We start from the raw sequence: 16,332 nt of genomic DNA on the forward strand, positions 1-16,332 counted from the left end.
TGAATATCATGTGGTATTTGAGTTTTGACTGCTAACTTTACAGCATCTTGAGAGTGTCCGCTTAACTTCCCTTCTCAAAACCCTTGTGAGCTCTTCCACTTTTTCTCCATTAGCTTTATATGGCTTCTAGTCAGTCTTCTACCAAGGTTTGATAGAAAAAGAACACACCATTAGACTGGACATGAATAAGATTTTGGTGTAGTTTTGACAATTTATGTCAGTTCTCTCACAAACATGCCAATTGCCTAGGGCAAGATTTTTTGGGGTTGTATTTTGTATGATTCAGTAACTTCAGTTGATGTACCCCACAGTTTGGGGGGCAATGAATTTATGGTAACCATTTTTTTTACTGTCTTGTTTGTTCTAAAAACTGGTTTAAAAATCCATAAGAACGTTAATAAAAAGTTATTTTTCTTTCAGGTGGGAAATGAAAGAAGGTGCAGATCTTGAAGATGACGAGAAGGCTATGGTGGAACACTTAAAAAATGTTTATTTTGCACAGAACACTTCTACCTCGGAGGATAAAGAAGAATAATTACTTTGACAGATTTCGGGTAGCACCTTTTTCTGAATTCAACATGATTAACTTAATGGCTTAGTTATAACTGACAGGACTGGAAAGCTCAGGAATATGTATCTTGAGTAGGAGTTTTAAACTAAAGTATATTCCCCCGTTACTGTCTAGTCGCCCCATCCAAGGAGGAACTGTTAACACATGTATAAGGCAAGCGAGAATAGATGAAAATGTGCATGTCACAAAACAAGTGAGTTGTATCTTGATCCTGTGGAGGCATAAACCCTAATGACAAACCAAGAACTGTTTTAAAATCCTAGAACTCACAGTGGCATCTAAAAATAATATTACTTTGGACATGTTCTAAGCAAAAAATGATTATGTGTTTATATCTATCATTCTGGAGTCAGAGTCCAGAATCATTCTATCATTCTAGAGTCATTCTGCTACAAGGTCCTGTCAGATCAGAGCTCAAGCAGCTTTTTTCTCCCTTGGTGCTTGTGTTCTAGTTAGTTAGCGTTGGCACTAGATCACCCAAACAGTGTGGGAAGGGACAGGCATCAACCATAGGTCTAGAGTTTCTCCTTAGTACAGGGTCCTTTGTGAGTATTGCTCTGGGACAAGAAGCAAAACTGCATCAGCCCTTATTGCACTCACAAAGGCAGAACAGTCCTAACTCAACATCGTGTAGGTTATAGTTTAAAATGTACATTGTAGCCTGTTAACCACATTTAAAGTTTTGAGGTCCATCTTTTTATTAAAAGAAAAACAGTTTTTGCATGGGCAGTGCTCAAAGTATTCTAGTGAGTGCTCTAGTGCACTAAGTCAAAATAATAAAGGATTCAGCATTTGTTTCTGATATAGTAAAATCCCATTTTAAAAATAATCAGATATTTTAATTTCCCCAATATTAAATGATTTCTTTTTCAACAAATTCTTCCTCATTGGTTAAAAATAGCTAGTGGGATAGATAGGTGGCTGTTGTGAAAATGATTTTTATACAGAAGGTGTAGCGCTATAAAAATAATCCATCATTTTTCTGTTTGTTGCTTGTGTTGGAAGTCCAAGGTAACCATTTTCTTTGCCTGATGAAGAATCCTGGCATGATCTTGCTAAGGCTATAATCTGAGCTGCAGCTATTTCTGTTCCCACTGCTAGAGCGTATGCATACTGCTTCTTCCCACAGATGCTATTATGGACATAACTCACACCAGTTGAATAGAACGAATGCTAGTTTACAGTGGTGTAACAATGAAGAATTGAGCCCAAAGTATTCTTTTTTTTCCCCCTAAAGACTTCAGTAGCATCGTGGGAGACCATAATAGTAATGCTGGCATAGTGTCTAATCTGAAATGCAGTTTTTCCTCATCTTAATTGGTCTTTTTTATAATGTATATAAAATATTGGACCATTTAAAATGAAAATGGGGACCACTGCATCTCACAAATCTCCAAAGATCTTATTGCAAAACTGCATCAGTGAAAGGGAAGTGAGGCACTGGTATTTCAAAAACGTTAAGAATATTATTTATGAAAAGAAACAGACCTTTTCCTCTACCATTGAGATAGTCATTTCAGATCATAAAGAAGTGATGAAGGGTGAAAAACGATTTTTCCTTGCTTTGTATTTCAGCTTTAAAAGATTAGTTGTGATTTTTAGGCTTAGAGCATGGCTACAGGGAGCGCCTATGATGGCAAGTGCAATATGCTGACAAATGAGGCATACACGCTCCATGTCATACTAATAATGTGTCAATGCATGTGGAAGTTGGAGTACCTGGAATATTCTTTCCTATTTTGTCAAAATCTATTGTACCTAATTAACTTTTTGTGTAGTCATATAAAGTCAGTTTTTCTCTATGTGGTGAAACTGTCTGAAATACTTTTTGTGAAGAAGCTCCCCTTCTGGGAAACACTTACTCTGAATAGGATAAACTTTGCAAGTGAAATAACGTAACCCAGAAAAACAAACAAACAAAGAAAAAAACCACCCGCAGTTACTCTGAAATGAGAATGTCCACATGCAGAGTTATTCCAAACTGGTTACTGGGCTTTAAATTCACAAAACACCTCATCCTGGAATAATTTGTAAACAGTCATGTTAAAAAAATATAAAAAAATAAATCTTTATGCCCCTTCCTCCCTTCTCTCCCTGCCAGATTAACTCAGGAGTAACCCACTGGGTAGCACAAGGATAATTTTATCTTAGCTTTTCTTAGTAGGAGTATATTTATTATCTTTACCAACGTAAAGCTGACAAGATAGAACAAGAAGTCTGAATAAATCCTGAGTCTAGGCACAATATTTTATTTGGATGTTTTTCTTATTCAAACCTGTATGTCTTTTAAGAGTGTATGAATGTAAGCTAATATGCGTTTGAAACTGAACTTGTCCCTGAATCCCTGGTGAGAAATAGCAGGGCCTGGTCCGTTTGCAATGTAATGATCCTAATATCTGACCTTCAGGATATAAAAGTAAGAGCAACATGGCAAAATCACTTATACCAAGTAGATACTTTTGCAACATTCACATTTGTTCAATGGAATTACAGTAATTATAAAAGTTGGATAACTAAGACTGCTAAAAGTATGCCGTTAATTTATCAAGACTGTAAACCCTTCATTGAAGAAAAATGAAAGACGCCTGAAAGCTTAAGGTTATAGAATTAGAAATGCTTGTTTAACAGAACACTGCATTCTTTGGCTTTTTGTCATAAAACAACAGGTCTACATTCTTAAAAAAAGTTTTGCTGATTCTAAAATTGACCTTCATTTTAGATTGCTTTCATTTTAGAGGGTGATGGATTCATAGGGCTGTAGTGTTTTACTCTCATATTTTATGTGTTGGCTCTTTCTCAGTACTGGTTGATTCAAGAATGTCTCACACTTTACATTTAGCCTCAATAAAGGCAACAAGGGCCAGATTTTTTGGATGCAATGTTGGCCTTGCATTGTATGTCCACTGCAATCTGACCATGTTAATCGCTCCTGGAAAGACAGTCAAAAATAAGGATCAAGTTTTTTGGGGTGCAGGAGACCTTTCTGGATGTGCCTCATTGGCTTGGCTGAGTTAGTTTAAAGGGAAATATTTATTATAGTTCTACAAATTAATTGGACCAAGTATCCATGTGTTATTACTAACACCTATGCCTAATTCTCACCTTATTTTTTACTATACTACACTCTTTGCTGAACTTCAGCTTCAATGAGAGACTTCATGGCAAGGAATAGCTCTAATTATCTTTTTTCAGTGTGCAGCTCAGGGTGCTCTGAACCTTAGCATCTTGATACTTTTGAAATGCAGTTAATAAAATTAGATGTAGGACAAAAGTGAGATAACATTAAAAGTAATAAAACGCAAGAAACAGGAAAAAAAAGAGAAATTTTGGAAAAAGACATTAAGACATAGCCCTGTCTTTTAATAACTGCTGTCCTCACAAACAGTCTCCTGTTGATCGTGTTTTATTCCAGCAGAGGACATTTGTAGAGACCAAAGGCAACAAAGCTATTTATTCTGGAAATATTCATGATGGTAAATGGATGTTCTTTAATTCATCTCTACACCCTCACAGCAGTACAAGGTAGGCATGAGCGCTGACTTCTTCCAATTAGTTTCCTCTTACAGAAATGTTCCATTTTCCTCTCAGCTAGGAGGTCTTAGCAAAATACTGCTGACTCTTTTCTACAGTAAGATACCAATTATGTACTGATATAAAACTATTTTATGGAACTCCTTAGAAATATCTGCAGTCATTTTTAGTGAAAGACACTATTCCAACATTCAAGACAATAGTCAAAAGATTGGATAGGATTAATAGGATTAGACCTATTGCCCTATTACCCATGAAATGAGAGAGTAACTTGATGGCAACTGGAAGACTTTTAAGTAAGCATATAGATCTTGAGTAGGTCCTGGTTAGTGCAAAGCTGCTTCTGTGTAGTAGTTACCCTGTTGTAAACAGCGGTATGGCGAGAAGCAGAAGCTCTGAAACTATTAAATCTAATGCCCAGGAAATAGGCAAGTGTGAGCTGGCTTCTTCCTCTACCTTTGGACACTAAGACTTGGGAAGCAGACTAAAGTGACGGACATTACAAGCAGGCAATATGGGAAAAGCATAGTCTTGAACAGTTTGCATATTACTGAGGGCCTTGTAATGTCCATCAATAAAATACTTCATAAGAACCAGATTTTTCATCACTAGCTTCCTCTGTAGCAACAGCATTTGAGAATAGACTGTTAGTTATTACTGTAGTAAATGAAACAGTAACAAAATAAATCCGAACACTTATTTTTTTTTCCTGAAAAGGGAATTCTGTAACAAGTCACCCAGGAAGAACTGGCAAATGCTAAGTATTAATGACATAAACCGATCATTAGTTACTCAGCATACAAGGACTTAATTTTTCATCCTATAATCTGTGCTTTTTATCTAAAAGTCTATTTACTTTGGGATATTTCGCCTCAATACTGAAGTAGTATCACATAGCTCTTCATGTGTCACCTTAGCTCTATTTTGTTTTCCACCTCAGTATCGTCTTTCAAGGATGCTGGAAAGACCATTCATTATCTAAACTGTCAGAGAGACTTTTAAACCAGTGTTGGTCTTATGTGTTGTTATTTCAGATTTCAGGTTGTCTGAATACTCCTCCTGATCCAAACATTCCTTGAGATACCTAAGTTTTTCCACTGTTCTAGCCTACCCACCTTATCTGAGATAATGGGGAGCAATCTGTATGCAGTGTTGTTTGTGAGTTAGTTATGTTTTTTACTAAAAATTAATGTATTCTGCCCTAGATGGTATTTCCTTTAAGTTCTCAGAGTTTTTAATTTACACTTGAAAATCCATAGTGCATCTGCTTTCCCAACCTTCAAACATCTATTTACATATCAATAAAGCTGTATGCCTTCTCAAATCTGATATGGAGTCCTAGTGAACCAAGAATTTAATAAACGTAAAATGTTAGGTTATCACACATGAAATGCAATAGTCATTTTCACTTCTGGAGTTTCATCTTTCTATATATTCATAGCACCTTTATGGAGTTGTTCTCTTACGTTCTGGATATTTTATTGATTTCTCCCATTCCCATTATCCTTGATTTAAATGGATTTTATCATGTAGATTAAGATTATGCTTTCTCTCTCTAAACAATGGGACCAAGATTGGGGAGGTATGACACAGCTACGGTTTCTTCACTTAAGAGGTTGAAATAGCAGGTGTTTTTTGTCTGATGTATGGAATAGCAAACATTACTTTCTATAGTAAAACGGATGTGGCTTTGGGAATGAAATAACTGGCTGGAATCCTACCTGCAGGTATGCATGAAGTTCAGGAAGTTGATAGCTGAACACTCACTATAAAGAGTTTCTATTCTGAGGGAAAAGGATTAGATGCCTTCAAATAGCCACAGATTTCTGGTTTCTACTTTTCCTATTCCAGGTAAGGCTTCCTGGTTCCATACACATCCATTCACTTTTTGAATGGACAGATTGATGGTGGTTGTTGCATTAATGCAATGCAAGTGTGTAATGTTTATCTTTTGGCCCTCTCTATCCAGGGTCCTGATCAGTGACCCTGAGCAGCCCAGTACTTCCATCAGGTGCTACCAGACCACAGACACTTTCAAACTACTGAGTCGGAGAATGTGTTTAATTTTTAATATTTTGAAGGAGGGCACTGTATGTGCTGTTACTTTACTGTTCTTGGATTTGTGAGCCGAAAGCAATCAGGTTCATAACCCTTTCATTATAATTCCTTCCCCTTCCCGCCACCTTCTCCTGACCCCCAGCTTTGGCTAAGCTGTGAGTTTTACAACACCTCCAACTGTTTCCAGATAAGGCTAGGATCACACCTGACTAAGCAGTGCACAAAATACATAAAAACTGAGCAACTGTCCCAAAGAATGTACAATGTGTACAGATGAGATAGCAGAGGTAATGGTCAACGTCTGGCAGTGAGACATTCTGGTTAAGGCTTTTGCCTCCAACTTTACATGCCTTGACATTTGGTCAGCCTTACAATCTGATGAGCTTCACGGTAAGATAGGCATCTATTTATTTTGTGAGAGTTTGTTGATTTGGTTTTGATTTGTTTTATTTTTTAAAGGGGGAGGAGAATAAGAGGAGTGGATTATTTGCTTTTTTATATTGTTGGGTTTTTATTTGCTGTTATTTAGGTTTCTTTCTGTCTGGACTGATCATTGGTCAATACATGATGATAACAATCTGCTGCAGTAGTTTGGGCATTGATCAAGTCACTAGTTGTTGGTAGCAGAAGTAATTTATGGGTTTAGTCTTTGTAAAAAGAGTCTACCTATCATGGCCGTATGCACTATAGATGCTAATTCAATATAAATACCTCCACTAAAATCATCTACCATTAACAAGATTTCTTAGTGCATCTTTGTCAGGTCACTCTGCGATAACCGTATTATTCTTTTTGTCCAGTGGAAAGAATACAAAAATGGTGATACTTTATGTGCTGTGCCTTTTTAGAGATCTCATTTTTTCCAACTCAAATTCCAAAAGGTGCACTTAAACTGCATAACAAAAAAGGTACATGTATTTGCTTTCCCATATTATGTGTACACAAATTGGTTAGATGACAGTTGTACAATTAAAAAAAAAAGTTATATAATACCCTGGAGCAGTCATCTGCTCTAGCATGCATAATTTATTTAAAAATCATTTGTGGAGTTGAGGGATTGATAGTTCGGAACAGAAAAATTATAGGTATGCTAAGTATGTTCCTGCAAAAATAAATCAGGCAATAATATATTGAGATCTAATATTTCAAAATTCAAAGTACAATTAAATTGTTTGCACATGTAACAGCGGTGAAATAACTTTGCAAGGTTTACATCATAAACCTATATATCTACAGAATGAAACACAGACATAAAGTTCTGGCAATAGAGTTCCTTTCAATCTTTGTTTCACTGCACCAAAACTTTTCATATCAGTCTGGCATTTTCTTTGAACAACTATATACAGGTTCAAAGAATTAGGAGTGGGAACTTGAAATATAGATCATATATATTTAATCTTTACAATAAATGCAAAAGCAGTAAGTGAAAAACAAAGACATAACAGACTGTAAAAATTCTCAGGAACATATAATCAAGCATAAGAGTGAATGTCACGACAGATTTATGTATGTTTGAGTTTCTGCAAAAACTGCTGAAGACAAATTTGAGAATATTTGTGTATCATCCTTTTGGCACAATAGCAGGAACCAAAATAAATTATCCAAGAATAAGACATAAGAAACACATTCAGGGTGTAAACAACAAGCAGAATAAGAATGTGGAATTGAAGAAGGAAAAGTTTCAAGCAAAAAGGAAGAAAGGTTTTTAAGCCTTGCAGAGCACTCGGGAACAACATTGGTTTTTCACAAGTTTCCGTTATTTCACAGCATTTAAAAAAAATTTCTAATCTAATTTTGGTGAAGTGTTTATCAAAGCCAATGTGTCATCATATTTCCCAGGAAAAGTTCATATATTTTATTTTTCATGAAATGTATTCTCTGTATTTATATACTCTACAAAAAAAAAAGGCCATTCCATCCGTGTCAGGCCACAAGAACAAATGAGAAGGAACTACAAAGGGAATTCTAAAGAGATTTTTTTTCTTCCACCATCTTTTCAGCTTATCCTCAAAAGCATTTTCTGTGGCCCAGAGGAAATGAGATAATTTTCCAAGAATCACAGCTCCTAAAGCTAGCTATTCTTAAACATACCTGCTAGATTACAAGCTTTTTTTTTTTTTTTTTTTTTTTTTTTTTTGTTTTTAATGGAAATAGTAGCCTTTGTCATCAAATAAGTTTAATTTTTAAGATTAAAAAAAATAGTATGTGTTCCAAATCTGTCAGCTGGCAAGAGTTGGGCTGATGTTGTTCAATAGTGAGGACTCCACTGTGGAAATGGAGAGCTTGCCATTAAATAGCATGATGTGGTTTATCATAAAGTATAAGACGAGATGGAGAGTAGGAAAGAACAGAAGTAATGGATTTACTAATGTGGTTCTTCTCAATCCTGATACCTTACATCCTTTCGTCACAGCAAAGGATTCCTAAACTAGGTCACCTTGTTCATTTTTAAGATTTGATACAAAGCTCAAGTGGTATAAATAGCCATTATTGTAAGTGTAAATCAGACTTACCTAAAATCAAATATAAAGTGATCAATCTTAGCATACTTGGGTGCCTGCTGCTAACCATATCTGTGAGGTTTAGAGTGCTCTTCACCAGCAATTATCTCACTGAGAACTAAGGATGTTAATACTGCACATTATCAGATGCTGAAAGCAGAAATGTAGGTACTTCTGAGGGAAGGACTGTGGTGTTCTACCATCACTGAACCACAGGAGGATTTAACAACTGCTTATGAGAGTTGCATTGCAGGATAGCTATTAAAATCAGACATCCTACTTGCTACGATCATCTATCAGCTGCTTCTAAAATCCTGCCCACCTTCTGTGTGTCATCTGGAGGAGATAAAGTTTTAATTGTGAGCGGGTGGTGTAAAAAAAATTAAAAAAAAAGACAAGGCGCCTTCTGTCATTCCAAATTTCTTGTCCTATCTTGCTTTATGTTTCAGTGCCTTTGTGCCAGTTGAAGTTTTGCAGGCAGCTTTTAAAAAGAAAAAATATATATATAAATAAAATCAATAGAAACAAATAAAAAACTAGGATAACAAAAAGCACACCATAAAGGAGAGTGCGAACAAAAAATACTGCAATCGGCAGCTTTTTCTGCTTTTATTCTTTGACTCCTGTTTCCCCTAAATTTCCAATAATTCCTACTTTCCTTGGTATTCATTAGCAACTTCCTTTTTCATCTGTTTATTATGTGTTTATGTTTATCACCTTAGAAGCTTCTTTTCTGTTGCTACTACTCAAGTTAAGCAGTATATTCTCAAATTTGGGGGTTCAAAAGGGGTTCATTCATAATATTTTCATTCAAATTTTCTGTTCAATTTTTCAAGTTGATGAGACTTGTCATTTTTTCAGCCATTTGAAATAAGCCTTGTTAAAGCACTATTTATGTTACGGTAATAAGAACTGTCTTCTTACTATGATCACTTGTCATAGACACTACAAATATTTGGTTCCCCTGGTGTGCTGCTCTTTAGATATGATGATGCAGTCTAAAATAACTCTTCCCATGTTGGATGCGATTCTTTTGAGTTACATTTTGTCTTTAAATTAAAAAAGAAAAAAAGAAAAATATTTTCATACTGACAGCACTGAAAATTTCATGCTCTGTCATTCAGCCTGCAGCCGTCAGTAAGAACAGCTTTTCTCATCTCTGTGATGAAGAGAGATAGTTGAACAGCCAGTCATCCCGTTTGGCATATCAAGCGGCTGGCCAGCTTACCTAGCATTCCCCAAGCACCCTGAGCCACTCGCTTCCAAGCTGCTCAGTGTAACCTTTTATTATCAAGTTAGTGTCTTTCTTGAAAGGCTCCAGATCTTGTTCTAGACTTCGATTCCTTTTATCCTCTGTGCTGTGTTCAGTGAAGTATCTCCGCTATTTCATATGATTATCAGTTGACACTTTTTCTCTTTGAAACTCCCTCTGTTTCAAATTAATTTCCTAATTCTTCCATGGGTAAGGTACAAAGCATCTGTCCTTTGGTTTATTATGTATATTTTGGGAGGGAAAAACAAAAGCTCAGGAACAAAAAGGACTCCTTCAGGGATCAAGTTCAGCCATACGCATGATAGATGTCTAATTCATACTAGAGGTGAGAGAAATAATTCACTGCTGCAGATCTTTTACATTCTGTCTGTTGGCTTAACCATCCTGGCAAGACACAGAAATCAGGTCTCAGGAGGTCTGAGACCTGTTTGAGACCTCTTTCCTTCTCACCTGCCCTAACTGATGAGTTCATAGCCAAAGTTTATTGTTGTTTTCCCCGTGCATTACTTACTTTATACTATTAAGTATCATCCCATTTCTATCATTCTACGCAAGATCATTACTGGTAATACCTTTCAATTTAGTGTCATTTACAAATTTCATGAGTGCATGTCAAATTCCTGTCTCTACTTCATTAAAGAGTATTTTGCAGGTACTGTGTTCAAAAGCTAATCAAGCTGCTAAGGAATGCTCCTGCTAATCCATCTCCTATCTGATAACTACCTTTCAGCTTAGACTTCGTAGTCTCCTCTTTAGCTGACTTCACATCCAGCTTACAGTTCTGGCCTGAATTATCATCATCTCCACTTGCAGTAACAGTCCCCTGTGGGGAATTGTATCAAATTCTTTACTTCAGTTTAGATATATTAGTGCTTTGAATCACTCTTGTGTAAGAGATTGTGATCATATTAGAATGACAATTACAGTGGTGTGACTTACCACACTTTCTGTTTTTATCTATGTGCACAAGTATTCTTTCAACACCTGGTCTAACACTGCACAGCAGAGTTCAACCTAAGTGGTCTGCAGCAGTCTGAGTGGAGCCATCTATCCTGGATATCCAGTTTATTTAGAAAGAATCCAGTTTATTTAGAGAGAATTTATACAAAGGAGGATATTCCTTCTGTGCGGTTTAGACCTCCTCATGTTACCTATGCTCCCTTTATAGTCTGGGAAAAGAGACAAGCCATTGAGATTTAAAGGACAACATAACAAATGCTGAATTCACCCATCGGTTTTAACTAGGTCTGTAACTTTCTATAGATCTGAGACACCCCGGCAGTCATTAACAACATGCTTTGCAAAATAGTCTTAATTACGTGACCACATACTCTTTTTCCAGAGGATCTTTGTTTCATCTAGGACATAGGATGAACAAAGCTCACTTAATAAGCAGCTATTCAATGTCTTGTTTTCTCCTTACTGTTCTAAGCACAGCTCCATGTACCACACACTGGTAAAACCCTAGCTTTTGAAGATATTTTATGGCACTTATTTCTATTGCATCTGAGGGTTTCACAAACCTTAACTTGCCTTCACAGAATCTACATAAAGTAAATAATATTTTTGCTTAAGTTGTGAACTGAAATTAGGGCCAGACAGTTCTGTTAATTTTGGATGCCCTACCCAAAATAATGCAGACTTTTAATGAATCTGAAATTCTATAGTACCGCATATATTCCAATCACAGGTTCCATTCATTTCAGATGTAACTATGAATGCACAATATTTCTGAAATCTGAACTCGAGAACCTTACTGGACATTCACCATTTTGTTGTATACAATTAATAAGCATGCCTAAAATTTTTGGCTTAAGTAACATATTTATAGTGATTTAAGAATGCTGTAACAGTGGGAGGGATAGAGTAAACTAAAGAAGAAAAAAGACATAGATTTTGTAAAAGAATAAAAATATTCAATTTCTTTAGGTACCACATAAAATACCCAGATTAGTATCTTTAGTATTATTTGCTGGTACTACTATAGAAGGCTACACAGGGACCCAAACTCCATAGTGCCAGATGCAAACACAAAATAAGAAAAATCCCAACTTCCAACAAATAAATATTTGCCAAAGGTAGTGACCTTTGTTTCCTCTTCACTGCTAGCTGATATTTAGGATTTTAAGGTCAGTCCTTTAGTAAGACTTGGATACCTCTTACAGCCTGCTACCTCTTTGTAATGTGAAGAGCTTGAAATCTGTGGTCACTAGTTCTCTGCTGGTCAAACAGCCCCAAAACCCCACCAACTAAAAAATACCTCTTTCCCTTGGTTTGATTAAATTTTCCTCCATGAATCCCTCCTGGGATGTGTAATTATAAAGGGCTGTATCAGCATCACAGACATAAAAAAATATTTAATAAATATTTTTTAGCTGTATTGCCTGTGCAAACAGCCCGTGAAACTTGTTTTACGGGTACGTGTTTTTTTTTTTTTTTTTTTTTTTTTTTTTTTAGGATTGCAGAAGATGAAGTTTGATGGAGAAACAGATTAAGAAACTGTCTGAATTTTAAATAGCACAATATAAAAAACAATGACTATTTTTAATTTGAATGAGTCCTAATCTGATTTCCTTTGCAAAGCTAGAACAGTAGTACTCTCAAAGTGACACAAAGGGTAAACTTAGGAGTGACAGGGTAGCGACGGCTTACAGCGATGTGTTACCAAAAATGTTCATTAAAATGTTCCCATGATGTGTAGTGCTGCCCTACCCCGATCCTCCACTCTGCTACAGATAATGAAGAGAGCTGATGAGCTAGACCCCAGCCACAGCAGTGCTGTATGACATCCCTGTTGTCTCATTAAAAGACAGACATTTAGGCTCCACCTTTTTCTAACATAGGAAATACAGGGGAAAATACTGTCTCAGTACACCCAAAGGCTTAACTCAAAATATCAGACATAATTTCTAAGATGTAAATAGACAAGTTCTCCAAATCATTGTAGTATCTGCTGCACTTAAGATGGAAACGGTTTTCTCGTATTGCCTCCTTGGGTTGGCAGAGAAAGTCACTGAGAGCACAACACTCGAGTGCCCTGCTTTCGTTTATAGCAGATGGAGCAGCGGAGAGCAACCTGCACGAGAAATGTTTATCTTGCGCAGTGCAGACTTGGCTGCGGCCCCGGCCCGGGTCCCTCCAGGCACGACCAGAAGCTAAGGCGGGTGGGCATCTCCACCGCATGCCGGGGACACCGCACACTCGGGCTGTCCTCGGGGACTGCCGCAAGCTCCAAACTTTCCTATGTGTCCACAGGGCCTTCAGAGATGAAAATCCCCACCGAGCGTCTGCACAATACACCTTTTTTTCAAAGGCTAGCAATTTGATCCAATCCGCAAAGCTTTGGAGTGGAGCAAAAAACACACCCCTGAAATGAAACCTCGTCCACTCCATCTGTGATGCAGGGTCACAGTCGCTACCGTTTTTTTAGAGTAGGCCAATGCAACACTCGTTCCTCGTGGCTGAAAAGGCCTGAAAGGTGTGGCATTAAAGATCTTGGTACAAATCCCAAGCCACCAAAATGGGAATTTGGAACGGAAAATTGTAGCTTTCCAGATCGATCAGGCCAAAGTATAATTTGAAAAAAAAAATGTTTCAATACTGTATACAGTGGACAGCTCTGTGTAAGATCCACACCAGCAAAGCTTCACAGTTCAGCAAGCCAAGGGAGCTCGCACACTGCTCTTACTAAACCGGAGAAAGAGAAATAAGCACAGTCTTATTGCGTGGCTTCTTCCGACTGGACGGAAGGGTTTGGGGTTTTTTTCATTAAAAATCCATTTTTTCGGGATGAAGTCTCCCTTTCCAGCATCCCAGCAAACCACGCTGGGCTTCGGCACAGACAAAGATGTGCCAGGGCTCAGCTCCCCTGCGGCTCCCCGGGAAGGCGAGCGGAAGGGAGCGAAGGGGCGGCCCCGGCCCCGGCCGTCAGCGACCTCCCGCCGCCCCCGCCCCCGCCACCGCCGCCGCCCCCCGGGGAGCCGCTCCGCTTCCGGCTTCCCCAGCGCGCGCCGGGCGCTGACGTCACGGCCCGCAGACCCCGGAAGTGGACGTGCGTGGGGCGGGCGGCGCCGCGCGCCGGGAGAGGAGCGGGAGCGGCTGCGCGTTTCCCGGTAACGGCGCCTCGCCCCGCCCCGCCCCGCCGCGCCGGCCAGGGGCGCCAGGTACGTGCCGCCGCCCCGCCGCCGCCGCGTCGCCTCTGCCCCGGCCCCGGCCGGCCCTGCCCGGCCCTGCCGCGGGGCCGGCCCGGCCGCCGCCGCTGCCGCCCCGCCTGGGCGGGCCGCGGGCTGGGCTGCGCGGGGCGGGGAGGGGGGCAGCGGGCCGGGCCGGGCCGGGCTGGCGCAGCCCCGGAGCGCCGTGAGGGCGGCGCGGAGCGGAGCGCGCCCTGCGTGCCGTGCCGCTGGGACGGGACCTCGGCTTATCCCCTCCTCCCGCGCCCCCCGTAAACAGCGTTACTGATGTCGGGGGCTCCCGTTTGTGCGTCGCTCGAAACTCTCCCCAGAGGTGCAAGGCATTAAAGAAGCTTCACGAGAAAAAGCTGCCCTCTCGTCAGCGCCTCCTTAAACGCGACTTCCCTAAGCTGCCCTTCTACGGGAGCTGCTTGCCGTAGCACGTTTGGAGTCGGCTTAACGCCAAGCTCGGGTGGGTTTCCCCACTGAAGGGGGTCTTGCTTTAATCGTGTAAATAAGATGCTGTGTCTCCATCCCTAGAATGAATCCGCTCGTTACAGCGTGATTTGGTTGTATGAGAGCAGCCACGCTAATGAACTGTTCTCATCGCGCTGGTACCTGCAGTTTTGTATTGCACCCTCAAGCTTGCAAATGCATTCAAAATACAAATCTTTGTGGCGTGTCAAGGAGGCACACTGCAAGCATATTGTAAGTCACACTTAAGAAAACACAGTCGCAGTTTCCTGTTCTTCCTAAGATCTTTGCGTTTTCCAGGCCTAGCTGTTTACTATTCCTGTACCTGTAACTATTTCGCTGATTTACACTTTTTAAACAGGTCTTGGATATTTGGAATGAGAAGTCAATTAGAAATAGAGGATATTGTAATTTCTCATTTTTTTAATAGTTTATAATGTTTTTTCAAAATGCAGGATCTTAGTCATCACTGCTGCTTTCTACTGCTTTTAGCCACTTTCTCAAAGAAAGACATGTCTGTTTGCCCTGTTATCTAATACAAGCTTTCCTTGCAATAATAAATGCCAAGAAGTTGCTGCATGAACATAATTCTCCTGACTTAATAATGTAGCTAGGTCTGAGCGGTAATTTTTTCATTCTGAGGTTTTGCTTTGATATTTATATGTGATTGAAAACTTCTTTTTGGACTGCAATTTCTCATAGTAGGTCTGGCAGCTTAGAAAGGCTCATAAAATATTTGTCATTTCTGAGTTAGCCAGACATAAATGTAGAAAGAATATTTTTCATTTTAAATTATTACTGTTGTTTGGTTTTGGTTTGGCAGCTAGGTAACTCAAAATTCAGTATTCTAAAACATCAGATGTGTGTCTATAGTTCGTTTTGAAAAACATGCACTTTGCCTTTCAAAAAAATACTGACTTTTTCTGTTTCCTTTCAAAACTAAACCTGAAGCTGTGGTGAAGAATGGTACTGCTTGCCTTTTAGGTAGTTAACTTTTCACTGTAGTGTTACTTGGGCCCGGCAGCTCTGTGTCATGTAAGCCTGGTAAACGAGTCCTAACAAAATGTAGCATCTACTTTGCAATACTTCTACTTGAAGTTTTTGGTCAAGGCAGTAAGTTCACTTTGCAATACTTCTACTTGAAGTTTTTGGCCAAGGCAGTAAGTTCAATTAAGCAGGCAGTAGAGCCTGGGCATGATACACCATCACTGGCAGAGAAGTATCACAAAATCATCAGCAATGATAAAGGTATCTGTGTTCTTAACTGCCTAGTGATTCAGTGACACAGTAAGGAGTAGGATGGTAGCAATATTTGCCTTTGCAGAAGCATAAATAGCACTAGTACAGCAAAAAGAAGAGGTTCTTTTAGTAATCACTAATATTTTCTTGGAATTGTTAATCAGAGTGTAGGTGAAAGAGGGTGGTAACACTTTATGCTACTCATGGTAAAACTGCACTGATGGTAGCACATTGGTTTGAGAATGCCTACGAGATGTTAAAATTAGGTATTTTGTAATCATGTGAAACAAGGCAAAGATCTGTAGGGAAGACTCCTACAATGTTAGTAGCCAAAGGGACATAAGGGATTGAAGGGTATCAGAGACTGATACCAATGTAAAATACAGCAAGTCAGTTTCTATTTATTGCACTGAATTTGGAACACAGCATATCTAGTAAACTGGGAGTTTTAAATATTATCATCTACACTCATTATTTTAATATTTCTTCCAATAAAAAGCATTCTCACCAATCTAC

At 38.9% G+C, this 16,332-nt stretch overlaps 2 protein-coding genes across 5 annotated transcripts in view; both read left to right on the forward strand.

Annotated features, from left to right (window-relative positions):
- KIAA0825 (KIAA0825 ortholog) overlaps positions 1-3,405 on the forward strand; it is a 250,949-nt gene extending 247,544 nt beyond the window's left edge. For both annotated transcript variants that reach the window (XM_062599053.1, XM_062599054.1), the window contains one exon: positions 421-3,405. In XM_062599053.1, the coding sequence (XP_062455037.1) occupies positions 421-535 (115 nt within the window). In that variant the 3' untranslated portion in view covers positions 536-3,405. The remainder of the gene's footprint in view (positions 1-420) is intronic.
- A 10,590-nt stretch (positions 3,406-13,995) lies between these two features.
- Positions 13,996-16,332, forward strand: part of ARB2A (ARB2 cotranscriptional regulator A) — a 266,771-nt gene continuing 264,434 nt past the window's right edge. For 2 of the 3 annotated variants that reach the window (XM_062599537.1, XM_062599539.1), the window contains exon 1: positions 13,996-14,097. The gene's annotated coding sequence lies outside the window, so the exon portion shown is untranslated. Of the gene's footprint in view, positions 14,098-14,383; positions 14,576-16,332 lie in introns of all 3 variants that reach the window. The other variant, XM_062599538.1, reaches the window with a different exon arrangement.

This window comes from Rhea pennata, chromosome Z (assembly GCF_028389875.1).
Source record: "Rhea pennata isolate bPtePen1 chromosome Z, bPtePen1.pri, whole genome shotgun sequence".
NCBI lineage: Eukaryota > Metazoa > Chordata > Aves > Rheiformes > Rheidae > Rhea > Rhea pennata.